The sequence below is a fragment of the Takifugu rubripes genome, chromosome 16 (assembly GCF_901000725.2).
Source record: "Takifugu rubripes chromosome 16, fTakRub1.2, whole genome shotgun sequence".
NCBI lineage: Eukaryota > Metazoa > Chordata > Actinopteri > Tetraodontiformes > Tetraodontidae > Takifugu > Takifugu rubripes.
This window is the reverse complement of record NC_042300.1, coordinates 5,675,918-5,692,843: the sequence shown is the minus strand read 5'-3', so window position 1 is coordinate 5,692,843 and position 16,926 is coordinate 5,675,918. Positions and strand designations below refer to the sequence as shown.

The window sequence follows — 16,926 nt, the reverse complement described above, 5'->3', positions numbered from 1 at the left end:
GGGCATGAGCAGTGGGTGATACTTCCATTTGAAGGTTTAAAGCAATATTTCTCTTATATTTAACCAGAATAGAGAGGTTGAGGATCAGTGAAGACTACAGCAATGGTAGGTAGCGGAGGATGAGGGAGTCTGCCACAATTTTAGAATTATAGATGTACTGATTTTGATTGGTTGAGGACAGAGAAATAGACATAAAATTGATATGCTTTATATAATGAATAATAATAATTACCTGTGTGTCTGTGGCGCGGTGGAGCCCTTGCTGCTTGAACCAGAAGCAATTCAGAGAAGAAGCTCCTCCTGTCCTCTTCTCCAGGAGGGCACAAAGTCACCACCTCTCCATAGCTCCTCTGGAACATGCTCTTCACCTACATTCACCAGAATTGCCAAGTGTGAACGATAAAAGGTCCCGAGAGTGTTCTGTGTGTTATACATTATATTAAACAAGAAAACATAATGAAAAAGAAATTTTTATACATTCTTTTGTAAGCTGACTGAAACCTGCTTGGTTTGTCATAAGCCGACTGACAATGTTACACGTAGTTCTCACAAGATTCATGCGCACTAGAAAGTTTAGAAAGTACTAACAGAAAAAGACAAAAGCTGTTTATCTATATTCTGGCTATGGGGAGGCTTTAAGAATCGCTGTCCCTTCAATAATGGAACTCTAGACTGCTCTTGACAGTAAGCCCTGCTGCTGACTAAGCACTTTTATACCCAATCTGTCTCTCCCATCGACCCTCTCCTTTGCCAATGACATGTTTGTGTTCCCTTTCTTTCTGCACTACTTTTCTTATTCCTCTCAAGATTTTACAGTCTTCTCAGAAGAGAGGGAAAAAAAAGTGATAAAAAGCACCGAGAAGCCAAATCCTGTCAAAACAGATGTAGCACACAGCAGGCATTCTAAGTATTTTCATGCTAAGTCTGACTGAGTGTTGACACGGAGGGATCGGAGAGATGAACAGTTAAACGAGGCAGCGGTAGGGGGAAGAGAGCTGATTCTACAAAGAAAAGATGAATATCTGGCTGGAAAGAACTAATAAAATGTGCATGCCTCCATCAACCAATCAATTCAAGGCCTACAAAACTTGAAACATTTGTCATGACTGACTTTGTAACGTTACGTGTCTGTTCCAATTCACTGAGGAAATCACAAATTTCTATCTTGCAGTTGCATTTTTCTCTGTTGCCATTTACATCAGTAATATGTCACTATTTAGACTACGATACAATATATTTTGTGCAACTTCTTTTGCATTATCCATTTTTTCTATGAAAAATGTCTCTAAAACTATTGATAGTGAACAGCAGGTGAAACAGGGTATAATTTCTTATTCTAATTGCATCTACTTCACTGCTACAATCAGTCCTCCAAGAGGAATTAAATCTATGCAGAGTGAATGGCGGCTGGGAGAATAAAAGAGAACCAGGATAGCCATTTCTGTCAGCTCTGGCTGGGGCGATATGCTGCCTGTTCCCTGCTGAGGTTTAAAGCTGGGACGGCAGCTGTCACTGTGTCTTTTGTGCCAAAGAGTGAACCAACGCTCTGATATAGATAGTGAATTCACTTCAAGCACCAGTGACTCCAGCGTGTTCCTGCTTTGAAAAATTAAAAACAAAACTCCTCCAACGTGACTCCAAACCATCTACTGGGACACTTTTCAAATAGTTAGTGTGATAGTATGAAAGCAATAGAATGGAACATTATCAAACAAGAGACAGCTGCTGAAGAAGTAACCAGTGTAAGATCCTACTCATTTAGTAATTTGTCTGAAAATTATTCATGCCTAAGGCATTAATTCAGTTGGACTGACTACATTATAGTTCTTTACAGGAGTCCACAGAGAGCTCATACGCACACCTGGATAGTAGAGGAAATGACCGGAGGCCGAACGGCAAGGCATCTGAATCCCTGAATTCATTTATAACATTAATTAATTTAATCATCACACCAAAGTTCTTTATCTTTTATGATGGTTTTTAAAGGTTAACATTTCAATACCTTCAGGATATACGAAGTACCTTTCAAAAAACACATTATTGAATAAGACGGTGATTAGGCCCGAGTATTGGGCAATGGTGGGGGGCACTGTTGTTAACAAGGTAAGGATATTACTTAAAAAATATCCAAAACAACAAAAGCATCGTTCCCGTGACCCTGAAAGGGATAAAGCGGTCAAGAAAAGGAAATGAAACAAATAGATAAGAGGCAACTCCTATTCCAGAAGCTAAAGATGAGTACCGTACAAGGGAACTACAGATAAGGAAACATCCTCAAACAAGCTTAAACAATCTGGAGTATAAACAATGCCAAAAGAGCAGCCAGATAGAAGGACACATGGCACAATCTGCAATGCCATATTGATATGCATGTCCCTGGGTGAAGATACAGGGGTTCCAGGACCCACACCTAATTAAAGTCTTTTTGTTGCCTGACAAGACAAAGACCTATTTCCTCTGGTCCAAAGCAATCAGCCCCTTTCAGACTAGCCCACGGCAAGTGTTCTGACTCAGGTTTAGACTTCACAGAAAGACAAAAGAGTCCAGGAAGCCCAGTGAGCAGTAGATTAAATGACAAAAAAGGAGATGGAGTCAAGGCACATAAAAGCAACAAGAGTAAATAACCTTGACTGTGTAAGACTGGACTAATTTGTGGAGTTCATCATCTAAAAAACCCCCCACAAAAAACACAGGAAAACAGAAACGTGTTTTTTACTCCTTAGTAAAAATAATTGTGTGTTCTAGGATCATGAAAAAAATTGCTTTTTTCACAGTAACCTAGTTCATTATTAATGACATGACAGAATTGATATGATGTACAGTAGATTGTCAATACCATAAATTTCTGAAGAATTCATTTTTAAAACTGCTGGCATAAATTTGGCAAACAATTATATCTCTACACACACATCTCTAACGGAAAGTATAAAAATAGATGTGTAACAATTGACCATGTAGTCACTCACCACAATTTCCTAAAAATGTCAACTCAGGTCTGTGTATGCTGTACTCCTACCTCATCTGGCAGCTGTGAATAGTGGCTCTCAGCAGTAGCAACGATAAGGACAGGGCTAAAAGAGGGCACATCCTGCAGCAAGGTGAGGAACGTGCTCTTCACAGTGTCGCTCACGGTCTCCCACCATTCCGAGACATGCGGCATGAACACAACACTGGGCACGCTCCTGCGTGCTTCGCGGAAAACCTACAACCACATAAAGAGTGTACACAAGCACATATACAAACAAGTTATATTTTTGGAAGTTTAACAGTGGTTCTTTTGTGAAAACATCTGCATTTTTAAACACATCTGTGTGGCACCTGAGCACAGGACTCCTCTGGCGTCTTAGCGCTGATGGAGTACAGGGTGGGCAAATCCAGGCGGTGCACTGGCAGCTTGTCCAAGTGATGCAGCAAGGCAGGAGCCAAATGAGAGGTTTGTCCTGAGCCCGGCGGCCCGGCCAGGAGCAAACGAGGACGATACGCTATGGGCTGTCGGAGAACAGATCTAATGACAGATGACAGTCCAGTTAGTTTTGTTCTTATCCGTTACACAATGAACACTGACAGGCAGCCGCACCATCATTTACAGGGTCACGTCACAGCACAAGTGGGGTTTTTTTCCTGCTTTTTTTATTTTCTTCTTGGCAATATTTACATAGACAAAGGCAAATTTCTCTATATTTATTTCCTCATGAGTCATACAGGGAGATAAGATACATGTATTTTTTTTTTCATCCTGGCAAGCCATTACCTCCACCCCCCCCCCACCCCCCAAAAGAATAGACCTCTGTTATGAAACTAAAATCAATGCTATATGGCATTTTTAAAACAATACCAGCACATAGCATGCTAATATCAGACTCATTGTGTGTGTGTGTGTGTGTGTGTGTGTGTGTGTGTCTCTAAAGGTTGACCTTTGTCACAGTAATCAAATATTACCCTACCAAATGTTTTAAAGTTATTTAAATTCATGGATCATTACACTAGTAAGTTGTATCTGATAGCAAATAGATACACGATATGATAGACCAGAACTGACAGTGGCGATTTCTTTTCAAACACTCACGAGGTGAAATGAAGGAAGGGTCTGTGTGCTGCTGAAGACGAGAGCTGACTCTCTGGTGATGCAACAGTCTGACTTTCAAAGATGGAAGCAGAGACTTCCTCATTGTCATCATCGCTGTACAAGTCCTCTTCAAATAGTTGATTGTCACCGCCTAGCAGGGAGAGAAAGAAACTGTTTCTACTGCGTTGGTTGGAGAAAGCTGTACGACTGCCGCAAGCGATCTCCCACTGGTCAAGGATAATCTGCTTTTAACATTGTTTTGCTGAGAGGGAGTTGGGTTATTGATGTGAAAACAGAGTGATGGGATCAGGGGATGTTCTACATAAATCACTTTGGCAATGAGCTGGAACAAAGGAAATCTATGATAAAATTCCACAAGTAAACAAACAAGTGAGGCAGGTGAAAGAGTCCATAAATCTTAGCATAAGTATTCTCAAATTCTTACAATGCATGTTGTCCCGGTCAGAAAACTGGGCATGGGGGAAGACTCGGAGCAGAGCTTTGAGCACCAAAGAGAAAGAAGCGGCCAGGAGGGGCCTGAGGGTTGGGGACAGAGCTCGACCTGCGGGTGCCAGGGCTCTCTGGGATGCTGGCACGATTGTCCTCATGGCCTTGATGAAGTCACCAGGTCCCAGGACAATAGAGGTGATATCCAGCTTCAGTTTGACACTGCTGCTGTAGATCTGGGGGTAACGGCGACGTAATGCAACCAAGGCTGCTTCTGTGCAAAGTGCTTTGACGTCAGCACCGCAGTAGCCTGGGAGCAAGACAGGTGCACAAAAATGAGGTCATAGATTTGGACCATTTTAAGCAGTGAAAAAGAATGTTTACACAAAAATTATTTGTTGACACAATTTGGAGAATTTTTCAGAACCTTACCGACACATTTTTCTGCAAGTTCCTCTACAAATGGCTCAGCCAATTTGGGATTCCAATCCCGGGTGTGAATTTCAAAGATGTGCTTTCTGGCCTGAGCAAAAGAATTTAATACACAAATCCACAGTAAATTAAGCACAAAAACTACATTTATTTTTCTCAATAAATGTAGGAAAACTTAAATTGAAAATAAAAGATAAAGACTCTACTACCAAAAAAAAATTCATATCAAAAATTATTTTAAATAAAATAAAGCAACCATTGAAGCAAATGACCACAGTCAGTGTTTTAGGAAGTTCCACCTGCACAACGCGTCATTCGATCCATTGCAATGTCTTCAAGACTCAAGGGCAACAGCTTTCATCATATAATATATTTTTGGTCAAAATTTGAACAGACTGAGCTTTAATACTTAAAATCATCTGACTGCCTGCCAAGTATGTCTCCTACACTACTATAGACTGTATCTTTCAAAGGGACCAAGGACCGGCTCAGAACTGAATCCGTGATAATATGTTTTACCATAAAATATGAGCTGTATGTATGTTTCTCTCAATGTCACCTTTTTGTCAGGCAGGTTGAACAGAAACTCCCGGTCAAAACGTCCAGGCCTCCTGAGTGCTGGGTCGATAGAATCAAGTCTGTTTGTAGCACCGATGACAACTATCTCCCCACGACTGTCCAAACCGTCCATCAAGGCCAGAAGAGTGGACACAATTGAGCTAAGGGGATGGAAGATAGAGGAAAAACAATACAGAATGGATTCTTAAATACAGAATGGAACACAAACATAAACATATATGGGGTTTTTGAGATAGAGCACATTTGGTTTTGAGCCCATACAGTTTTGACCAAAAAATGTTTTTGTGACAGAAAAACAGAGCTGTTCAACCAATCACTGGATATTGAATAAAATAAATAGTCTGGGCCAAAAGATTACTTGAAAATAACTTCTCCTGACATGTTTTCTTGCACTCTGTGCCGCTAAATGATTAGAGCTTCTGTAAAAACAACTGCAGCTGTTTGCTTTAACAATAGATTCTCAATCTAGGTAGGAGGAAGCTGTTATTAAGGGTCCTCAGTGTCATGCTTAACACCACGCACAAATCACGAAGGCCCATAATCTGACATTTTCTTTCTTTTCAATTCCAAAAGCTGATTTTTAATGTGATGCTAGTTCCCTAAAAAATGGGCGATCTAAAAAGTCACAGTGGCAAAATATGCATTGTCAATCTGCTTTCTGTCTCATAAAGAAGATGGTTCTGCAACTCTCAGAAATTATGCAATAAGATTTGAATAAAGATGAAAAGAAAATATACATTGTTTCCGAATGGAATCTGACTGCATCATGGGCCATGTTAGAAGTACAAGTGCATCACAAACACAAGATCCTTACCTGTGTATCTGGTCCTGTCTACTTGAGCGAACTGGAGCCAATCCATCAATTTCATCAAAGAAAATAATAGATGGCCTCATCAAGTAAGCCTGATAAACAGAAATACAGATGTGAGGATGATGTTCAAGGGGGGGGGGCAGTTAAACATGAAAGCTGGTGACAAATCAAAGTACTGGAGGTCAAGTGATGACAGCAGCAATGATAAGTCTGGAAACCTGTCTGGACAGTTAAATCAGTATCTCACCTGGTCAAAGAGTAAACGTAGCTGCCGTTCTGATTCTCCAACCCACTTGCTGAGGCAATCTGCTCCTTTTCTCATGAAGAATGAAACTTTCCTGTCACCGTGACTACACTCATTTGCAAGCGCCCGTGCCACAAGAGTCTTTCCTGTCCCTGGGGGTCCATAGAATAAACATCCTCTAAAATACAGAAGAAAATTGATAAAGGTAAAGTGAAACATTAAATGAAATGGGGGAAAAAATCCCTGCACAAAAAACTCACAACAAAATGCCAAAGTTTAAATGAAAAGCTAAGAGATGCCCCATTATCTCACCTGGGGGGTTGAATCTTGAACCTCTCAAAGATCTCAGGGTAAAGCAGCGGGAACACAACCATTTCCTTGAGCGCATGAATGTGATTGCTGAGTCCACCCACACTGTCAAATCTCACCTGAGAGAAAACACATATGATTAGAATTCAAATCTAAACCTTTGACAGATGTCTGTGTAAGTAAAAAGTTAGCTGTCAGGCATAAGTAGAGAGCTCCAGAAAGGAATAATTAAAGATTCAGATACTAACAGAGGTATCAAGGTTCATGGGATCCACGTCTGCCAAGCTGGCACCCACTTTCCCCCGATCCCGCAGCACCCCACTGGCCAGATCTTCTGCTGTTAAGTTCATGGGTAAACATCTGGGGGAAAACAGGAGTATTATCATTAAGGTACAAAATGGGAATGTGTGAAAGTTCTCAAACAACAACCTTCAGGTTTCTGTGAACTACTATCTGATGATAGATTTAATCTGAAAACATTTAGAAATGTGATTGTATATTGAGGGTATAAATACTGAGAAAAACTGTTGTAAAGAAAGAAAAGATTCTCATGACTGTCAAAACAAAAAGGAAGATTGCAATGAACCTAAAGCTGATGAATGTCAGGCATCGGTATCCACCTGACCATTAACCACGATGATGTAGCACTTTAAAGCTCAACCAAAGTTTCCTGTTGATCACATGATTACAGAAAAAGCTCACTCCGGACGAGAGGAAGGTCGTGAGGTCAGATCTGAAACAAAATGTTCTCTGGTGTCACTACTCAAATGTTTGAACAATAAACACATTGCAAGTATGGAAGTGGCAGTATTGTGCTCTGGAGCGATTGCCTGCCCGAAAAAATGCTGCTTTAAAAAAAGCTTTCCCAAAGTCTTAGTTCGGGTCAAGGCGACGGAAGTTGTGGCTGACCAAAGAGCAAGAAATCGACTAAATTTGCATTGGCTGTGCAATGGGAGGTGTTAAGATTGGCCATTTTCACAGCAGCCACTTTGGCAAGTAATTGGAATAGTTTCACAGTTGTTCCCAATGACAGAAACAAAGGGTCTGTTCCAATAGTGTCGCTCTTGTGAATGTGCAAAACCGTGTGCATCATGAAATACGATGGAAAATGATTGCGTTATACTGTCTACAACCGTGATTGCATATCAGTGCGGCTGTCCCAAGAAAGCTCTTTACACCCAAAAGTAGAGGGATAATAATCTCGAGCACCTGACTGAGGTAAAAATGGCCATGAAACATTTGGGTGATATGGATGATGGCGACTACAAATGAACTTTCAAGCACGTTTGTGCTCGTAAAATAATCAAATAAATTATTAAAATGAAGGCAATAAACCAAATATGTGGCCCACCCATGATCATAAGGCCTTGCAATAATTGTCTATGATGTATAATTTTGGAATCTTACTACCATCTACTGGCTGTTAAGATGTATGACACTTCTGGGATTTTTTTTTTTTTTTAAAGTTTCAAAAGAAAAGAGATGAACACACAAGACAGATGCACCATTACCTATTCCTTGCCCGGGTCATGCTCTTGCTTTTTCTCCGCTCAAATCGCTCCTCATCAGACGATGAGGTGGTGTCACTGCTGTGAATGGCATGTTTCTTCACTCTGAAGTGTAATAATAATATTACATTCAGACCATTCACATCAGATTGGACGGTACTTTTCCAAAAGATTCCCACCAACCTTATATGGCTTCTTCTTGCTGGGGACCTGTGGGTGTCAAAAACTGAGGGGTTGTTCTGCTTTCTGTTCACAGGCTCTGAAGAAGCAGACCAAAGAAAATGATCACACAATTGAACACTTCTGTAATGAAGCGTCTGTAAAGTGCACATAGAGAAATGTGAAATTAAACCTAATTAGCAAATACCAATTGGAGGTGCTTCATATCTCTGCACAGTCTTCCGCTGCCTCAGGTTGTACGGTCGGTCATTTTCCTCTCCCGCCTCTTCTGCTTCATCGCCTTCGTCATCTTCATCGTCTTCGTCATCCTCGGGATCTTCCTCCTCCTCTTCCTCCTCACCATGGGAATCTGAGCATGACAAGTGCAGTTATCACGCGTGAGATAAGAATACTACAAATTTAAGCTGTTAAAAGGATTAACCCTAAACCCTTGAGGCAACTGACTCCAGACTTTTATGTTGAGGCAGCCGATGATGCTGCTGCCTCTTTCTGCATAATCTTACTCTGCGAAGAACAGTAATGTGAATCTGACCTTCTGTGCCTTCCTCCTCTTCTTCCTCCTCCTGGTCCGATTTGCTGATGGATTTATGGTGTGCCTGCATGCTGTATGTGTTCCTGCGTAGAGACTTCCTGCGTTTCACTTTGGAATACATGTCCATGTTTTCCTGGGGGGGGGGAAGAAATTAACCACATTAATCCTTTAATCAACATATTCTCAGATAGTGGCGCTGCATATTTGTCCATTATGCTAATCTAACAGAACAGATTGGCACTCACTTCCTCAGTATCTCCATTCCACATGCGAAGCCGCTCCAGTTCGCGGTTCTGTCTGATGCTGCTGATGTTGTCCATTTCCTGCAGAACAGCCTCAGCAGTGCTGGCAACACAAGACCCACAGTGGACTGGTAAGGTCAGGGCATTCACTTATTCATCAATGGAACAGGATTAGAGGTTACCTGTTGACCAGTTGGTCAAACAGCAGGCTCTGATCAAGCTGTGCAAACTGGCTCTTCCTCACCCGACAGCTCCTCTTCAGCTCCACATGACCATTCATGCAGGAGTGATCTCCTGCTTTACTCTCCTCATTCCGGAGGTTCATATGGCCTGCAGGTATAGGAATTAAGAAGGCAATAAAGGCAAATGGTTTCTTTAAAAAATGGTGGTGTACAGATTTCAAAAAGTGCAAATATTAACAAATGACTTTACCATGTCCGTTCTGCATTATACGAGAAGACAACCTAGAAGTAGAGTAGCCACGTTACTGTATGTACATGCATGTATGAAGGGCCAAAACAAAAATGACTCACAAGTTATGTTTTTAGAGAGAACACATGACAATAATAATTACGGTTGGACCAGGCTGACATTAAAGCAGTGGTATTCACAAAATGCTACCGTTTACTGTAATACTAGAAAATAAAACAACTGAATTTTCTGAAGGAGAATACTGCTGCAAGCTCAGTAATGAATCTTTAGGTGGGTTATATTAATGCATTATCTGCATTTTGGATTGCAGCGTGTGGGATCATTAAAGCAGTCCCCTAAGCTAGCAGAAATGAACAGGAACCTGACTAAAACACCCTAAGATGCACTTATGAGGGAACATGTGCAAGACACAAACATGCAATCATAAATAGAAAACAACCATTTGTCAATAGCTGACCTGGTACGGTAAGATGGAATGCCCCAGCTGACTCTCTGGCCCTTAGCTTGAGGGGACGGCGAGGTATCGCTGGAGCTGGGCTCGGAGGCGATCTCTCTGCGTGTACGCTTGGAAGGAGGAGCCAACCGCGGGCTGCTGGGAGTACTTGCATCGCTACTGGGTTCCTTCTGGTCCACAAATAAACATTACACCAATTACAGACAGGAAGGGAAGCGTGTCAGGACAGACATTATTGCCAAAGGAAATACAGACAGATTCTCGACACATTTTCTAAAAACACTTCAGCTGATAAATAGCTACATCGAGAAATAAATAATGGGATAGATTTGTAGCTTACGGTATGTGAATCTAAATTGCATGACATTAAAATCCTGGTGACATTATGAGCAAACACACAGGCTGGAATGTCAATATTGGCTACTTGTTAATATATTGTCAGTTTGTAACTTTAGATGGTCACTTAACAAAGCAGGTTGGAGTTGGACCTACACGACTATCCAAGTTTCACATCTGTGAGAATATTCTTTTGTTCTCAATGTTTCTGACGACTTTTGTCAAAGACAGATATGGAAGTGTTTACATTCGGGGACTGTCAGTCACCCAGGGAGCAAACTTAGAGCATTAACTCGATGATATTACAAGAAATAAAAAGTGGACCTCGACACATAAACGAATAATGCCGAGTTGAGCGCATCTGTTGTGAAACCGTGTAATGTAGGTCTTTAGGGCAGTTAGCCCCGAAGGTTCACCAAGTTCAGAGTTTCTAATACGGGACAAGAGCCAGCCAACTGTTTTGAACCCTTCCCCCACTATGAGAGATGGCTGCCGGGCTAGCTACAACCTGCGTTAACTCACAGTTTTCTCTCTTTATCTGTCAAAACAATGCGCGTCAGTGCTTTCGAAGGGACAAAGCAAAGGCCTCGACGAATCCCTCCTGTGGTTCTGACGGTTGTCTTCATTTAGAACGCCCATGTGCGCTGTACAACAGTGAAACAACCAGACGGGGAAATAGCCAAACACAAAGGGAACTCAAGTTGGGGCTAGCCTGGAGTTGACAACGCTAGCTTGTAAATGGACAGCTCAACAACAAGTTTAATGCGAAAAACTGTTTAATGGGGTGGTGCATGTAAATCCTCTGTTATGCATTTGTGTCACTGGATGGGTGTCAAGCCCCACTGTGGCCACACTTTGCAGGGAATGATAGATTGTGTGGAGCACCTTGAGGCCACGGCTACAGCTATTTAGCCAAGTAGCAGAATCAGCTAGCTCGCCGGTTGGGCAAAGAAAGGAAACCGGCTTACGTGTTCGTCCGAAATTTTCGACGACGACCTCGTCCTCGAAGAGATGAAGGCACCGCTTCCCGGTCTTGAGCTGTTCCTTGTGTTCACCATGTTATTTTTCCTTTTGTTCTCCCTTACTGAATCTCCCTAGCTGGCTCCAAACACTGCCTCAGTGAGCGCAGCACCGAGGCGCCATCTCTCTAGCTTGCTTGCTTCCTCTCTCTCTTTCTCTCTCTCCCTCTCTCTTTCTTTCTCTCTCTCTCTCTTCTTCTCTCTATTTTACTTAGTAAACACACAACACTAATAATACTAAATTTACTACAAGTGAATGGTGCGCGATGTTGGCTGTAATGTACAGCTGAATATTGACATTTGACTATAAAACCATACATTCGCGTATAAACTGCAACAATGTTGCTTTTATAATTGTTTTATTCTGTATCCCCTCTGTCTCCCTGCGTCCGATCTGTTAGACTAAGTTTTTCAAAAGTTGTAATTATCAGTTTACAGCGCATGTTGACATCATTTGAAGCTTTTGTTTCTTGACAATTGCAACTCTGCCCAACAATTTTCTTCGGGCTAATAAAGTTTATTCTAATCGATTCTATTCTATTCTTCTTGAGGTCACCAATAACAGTGATAAAGAGTTTATATAAGTCGAGTTAAAACCTATTTCAGAAATAAAAAAATTAAAAGGCCAACACTTGTCGATTTGAGTAAAAGAAACAGCCTCCTGTTGATTTACGGCAGCGCTGAGCCTCGGCAGCACAACTGCGGCAAAATGATGCGATTTACGACACTTTCTGCTAAACGTTTGCTCAGCAGAAAGAGTCGCGCTGCTAAAGTCGTGGTCGGAGGTGTGCAGCTCGGAATTATTCATCTGGTAAATAAACCGTTTGCCTTAATCCTAATACTGCCATGCAAAAGGGTTTTTTAAAGGCATGCATATCATGATGCCAAGCGGCGTTTTATTCTCCATAGCACTCTCTTGTTTGATTTGTAGCTGTCTGACACCATCTTATATAATTTTTAGTTGGCGTCAGCGGATGAATAGTGTTGTTGTCCAAAAGGGTCAAAAATTATGATGAAAAAGGCGACAGTGCAAAGAGATCTCAAATGGGCTGTGAAGGTGATGGGCCTTGTTTGTGTTCATAGATGGATACTGCAAAACGTCATGAAAGAAGGTGAAACTGTGAGTGGGGAGGAAGCTGAAAACTGGTGAGTGATGGCAAGTTGATCTCGCTGTGAGTTAGTGTGTTCATGTGAAGGCCTTCCATGATGGTTTCCTTTCTTAAATGTCTGCTAGCACAGAAAATGAAGAGGAAGCCCCAATGAGCCGTAGTTTCTCTGTGGAGGATCTCCTTGATGAGGTGGAGAAGATCTGCTATGAAGCCTCGGGGGCAAAGGTCAGAGACAATTCGACAATAACTTGTTAATGGTTTTTTTTTCCAGATTCTGTGAACCTTCCATGTTTGGTCTCCACTGGGTCTCAAACCAAGAACCCTCTGCTTCTCAGCCCAGTCCCCAACAGACTGAGTTACTTTTCAAAACTTTGATTTTTAATGATTTGGCAGCAGTTAGGTGAAGAACAAGTGAGGCACTGAGGGACACATTTATACAGTATAGCAACAAGTATATTGTGCCCGAAAAGATTACATTGAAATTTGGAATAACTTGCAATATCACATTTCCCATTTAATAGTGCGTTATTTATACATACATAACCATCAGAACCGCTTTGTACCCTCTATGAATAATTTGTTAACTTTTGTATGCCCTCGTGTCCTGCCTTGATATATTTGTTGACTTAAGCGTAGGTCGAGATGGTGGTGAGGCTGTGGAAGGATGGGTTCACAGTAAACGATGAGGAGTTTCGTAGCTACTCTGTTCCAGAGAATCAAGACTTCCTGGATGCCATCAAAAGAGGGTGAGTGAAAATATATCAAAACATGATGACAAGGGTTTGGAATTGATTCAAACATGTGTTGGAAAGCTCTTGTCTAAAGATAATGTGCCAAATTTAGAGACTAGAAATGCTTTATTGTGTCATCGGTTTTCATTGCTCTACTGGTTCAGTGTTTAGTAATTCTAGAGTCTTATTTTGTAACTATTATTTGGTCAAAAACACATTTGTTAGTCTTAAATAGTTATGACCTGATTTTATCTTTACCATAAGGCCACAGACAGATGTATAATATTTAATTCCTTGGAGATGCCCCGTATTTGGACTTCACTTGGTCAGAATCCCAACATGATGTTTGTCTTTCTTTCAAGCTGGTCTTAAAAAAAGAGCCTTTTCTCCCAAACCTCTTGCCATCATAACAATGTTTGTTGGTAGCCAGCTGTCACATTGCCTGCTGTGACCTGATGCCAAACCTGGGCTTGTTTGTCTCAGGGAGCTTCCGGGAGAATGGGAGAGCAGAGCGGAGAAAGAGGAGCTGGAGATCAGTGTGGAGGATCTAACAGAGGAAAATTATTTGCCAAAGAAAAAGGTCTTTCACCCCTTCAGTGGTCGTGGATATCGGCTTGGCAGGTGAGAGATTATCATCTCAGTAGAAAAGTGTTTTCAAGTGTCAGGTTTCAGAGCGATACCACATTTAACCACTAGGTGTCACCCTAAATCAGATATTAAAACTGCATTGCAAATAGTCACGAGTTTATTATTTTAGAATGTTAGAAATATCAAGATGCATGCATTAAATAATGCAGAGTTCAGACTGAATGAAATTTGAGATGAAGAAAAAAAGTGCCAAAAAAAGACAGTCCTAATGATTTCTTCATGTTTTGTATTCCTGTCCATTGTTAGTGTTGCACCCAGAGTTGTTGCCAGGTCACCATCTGTGCATGAGGATGGAGAATCTCCTCCTATTCCCATGGTAACATTAGACCACGCCCTTCCTGTTACCTCCCTGCAGATCTGGTTGGCTGATGGCCGGAGATTGGTGCAAAGGTTTAACCTATCGCATCGGTAGGTATGACAGAATCAGGACCAGAAACACATTTCTCTACATCTCAGATGCATAGACTACACTCTGCTGTCTATTTAAATCCCATAATCCCATGCATTGCAGAGTAAAATGTTGATGAAGAGATGAAAAAAAGATTTTTGCTTCTGCCAGCCTAATGGTTGGTGGAGGGGGCTGTTTAAGGATTACATAATGCTTTGCTCCAGTCTCAAAGTTGAGGGGCTTGTGCATGTTATATCCTCTTCCACAGTGCAAAGGCATAATCTGAGATGTTGCCGCGGACTGGATCTATAAAATCCCCAGTGTGGAATTGCATAACTTGGATGCAGCATTTATATAACGGAGTTTGTAGCTTAAGATATGCCGCCCCTCTAAACTTCAGCTGGGCTGCCATAGGACCTCACATATACCATGGGCCGTGATTAATAATAGATTACATGTATAGTGGCTCAAAGAGAAATTGTGTCACAAAGGAGAGGAGTAGGAGTAGTTTCTTTGTAATCTGTTGCCACTGAAAAGCCCCTGACATCAATTCTAACATTTTGTCTGTTTCTAGTTATTAATTTAATCCCCAAATGTTTTTTTTTTCTTTTTTAAATAGGATCATTGACGTTCAAGATTTTGTTGCACGTTCCCAGAGAAGCTGCCCGCCGTTCATCCTCACAACATCGCTGCCTTTCCGAGAGCTCAGCGACAAAGATTTAAGTTTAGAAGAAGCAGATTTGGCCAACGCTGTTATTGTCCAGAGGCCCCTGAACACAGAGGCTCCGTTTGGACACTCCTGACTGGGGACGGCTCTGCTGCTCCCAACTTTAACCAACGCGTCCATCCTGACTGCAATTTTGATGCCCTTTTGGTTTCTCATTTCTTTACCCTGCTGTTTGTGCTGCATTTAATGATGGTTCACTCTCTGTACGGTGTTGTAATCTCTTTCAGGGATTAACTCGATGAAATGTAAGAGATTTTCGCGATTGGCACCATTGCCGGTGCTCCTGAGGTGCTATTGTTGATGCTTATTTTGCTCTCTTCCCTAGAGGGACAGTTTCTGTCAACATTTCTCACCAACACCCCCCTAAACTTAAGAGAAAAGGACAGTCGAAGCAACTGGTTGTTCTGGGCAGCCACGTGTGTCCGTCTGTCATGTAGCCCTCCTTCCTTCTCTGCTCTCACAAACACACTCTCACCACCAGCACCACCACCACACTAAAATCTCTTATTGTCTTCCCAACATTTTGTCTGCACTGCTCAGGCAGTTTTTGAGGGTTGGGTCAGTTGTGCATCAATTTGACTTAAAAAGGGAATACACAATGTTTTGCTATTTATGTTAGAGTTAACACTAAGTTGCTGCTTTTTATGCTGATTTGCCTTTTTCTTTTAAATGGGAGGGGTTCAACTCCTACAGTATGTATTATTGATTTGACTACATCCTGTCAAGACATATCACAAGGGTCAATAAAACTCTCAAAGCTCTGCGTGCTTTTCTTTGTTCTCTTAGTAAGTATGGTGATTGCGTCATCACCCAGAGCGGTGTCACATCATGCGACATATATGATTAGAGCAACACGTAGACTGATCACCAGTCCCTCCTGATTCCTGAGGGTATTGTCACCACATGATGTCATTCATCTGCTGATGTGATGGTGTGAAACGACACGTCCCTGCGTGTGACCGGAGTGGATTCACAGAAGTGGCTAAAAATATTAAGATGAGGTTGAGCTAAGTTGATTCACCTCTGTCCCCTTTGTCTGTGTCGCTCATGTTTCCCAGGCATGTGTAGGGACATCAGCGTGCTTCTCTGGCAGCTGCTGCTTTAATCCTCATCTCCAGTGTTTTTATCTGACCCTGAGAGGAAGTCAAACACATTATACATCTTCAATATTTAAAGAAGGGGGGCGGGGGTGCTGTGCAGAGCAGGGTTAGCAGGAGGGGATGACAGTCCAAGGTGATGTGCACAAACCTGGCAGGAGACATTTAACCTAAAGATCCTGGCCTGTATGTGCTGGTCAGCGGCTTGGTTGTTAGATGAGGAGACGTGGGGTCTGGTGTAGGAGAGACCACATTTCCTTTGTGCTACATATTTAATAAGGCTAAGCATGCAGAGAATTACTTTCCCTTTAACTACCACATTTCCTTTCTGAGTGGGCCAGAATTCACCCTTTGATTTCCCACATTCCTGTTTACGCATTATTGGAAATGTCAGTTATAATATAGGTCAGATGTCTGACCTTTATGGCTTTCTTCCATGTGAGAATGCTTGCATGCATGGAATTTTATTTTAAAAAGTCACCGTGAGATGTTTTAATGCCCTCTAGAGAGGAAGATACTTATGAGTGAGTAAAGGGAAGCTCTCGTATGGAAATAACACAAAAATGTGTAGAGCTCTCCAGGCAAAATGTATCTTTTCATTTCCTTTTTGAACCAAGGTCTTTTGTTCTCTACCC

The 16,926-nt window shown here is 41.7% G+C and overlaps 2 protein-coding genes across 4 annotated transcripts in view; one reads left to right on the top strand and one right to left on the bottom strand.

Annotated features, from left to right (window-relative positions):
- atad2b (ATPase family AAA domain containing 2B) overlaps positions 1-12,129 on the bottom strand; it is a 37,195-nt gene extending 25,066 nt beyond the window's left edge. The window contains exons 1-20 of one of the 2 annotated variants that reach the window (XM_011611909.2): positions 11,541-12,129; positions 10,240-10,406; positions 9,783-9,814; positions 9,533-9,680; positions 9,354-9,453; positions 9,109-9,241; positions 8,764-8,925; positions 8,580-8,655; positions 8,400-8,501; positions 7,137-7,248; positions 6,892-7,007; positions 6,583-6,757; positions 6,339-6,427; positions 5,505-5,664; positions 4,946-5,036; positions 4,512-4,823; positions 4,067-4,217; positions 3,319-3,505; positions 3,017-3,202; positions 233-368 (exon numbers count right to left, since the gene is read on the bottom strand). In XM_011611909.2, the coding sequence (XP_011610211.1) occupies positions 233-368; positions 3,017-3,202; positions 3,319-3,505; positions 4,067-4,217; positions 4,512-4,823; positions 4,946-5,036; positions 5,505-5,664; positions 6,339-6,427; positions 6,583-6,757; positions 6,892-7,007; positions 7,137-7,248; positions 8,400-8,501; positions 8,580-8,655; positions 8,764-8,925; positions 9,109-9,241; positions 9,354-9,453; positions 9,533-9,680; positions 9,783-9,814; positions 10,240-10,406; positions 11,541-11,630 (2,725 nt within the window). In that variant the 5' untranslated portion in view covers positions 11,631-12,129. The remainder of the gene's footprint in view (positions 1-232; positions 369-3,016; positions 3,203-3,318; positions 3,506-4,066; positions 4,218-4,511; positions 4,824-4,945; positions 5,037-5,504; positions 5,665-6,338; positions 6,428-6,582; positions 6,758-6,891; positions 7,008-7,136; positions 7,249-8,399; positions 8,502-8,579; positions 8,656-8,763; positions 8,926-9,108; positions 9,242-9,353; positions 9,454-9,532; positions 9,681-9,782; positions 9,815-10,239; positions 10,407-11,540) is intronic. The other variant, XM_029849957.1, reaches the window with a different exon arrangement.
- Positions 12,130-12,292: 163 nt separating this feature from the next.
- On the top strand, positions 12,293-15,955 carry ubxn2a (UBX domain protein 2A). 2 transcript variants are annotated; one of them, XM_003971578.3, is made up of 7 exons: positions 12,293-12,402; positions 12,675-12,737; positions 12,826-12,925; positions 13,337-13,446; positions 13,915-14,052; positions 14,326-14,487; positions 15,087-15,955. In XM_003971578.3, the coding sequence occupies exons 2-7, from the start codon at positions 12,694-12,696 to the stop codon at positions 15,268-15,270; spliced, it is 738 nt and encodes a 245-aa protein (XP_003971627.1). In that variant the 5' UTR covers positions 12,293-12,402; positions 12,675-12,693; the 3' UTR covers positions 15,271-15,955. The 2 variants fall into 2 exon arrangements, with proteins under 2 accessions (XP_003971627.1, XP_011610210.1); XM_011611908.2 differs by having other exon boundaries at positions 12,328-12,402; positions 12,831-12,925.
- Positions 15,956-16,926: the final 971 nt, after the last annotated feature.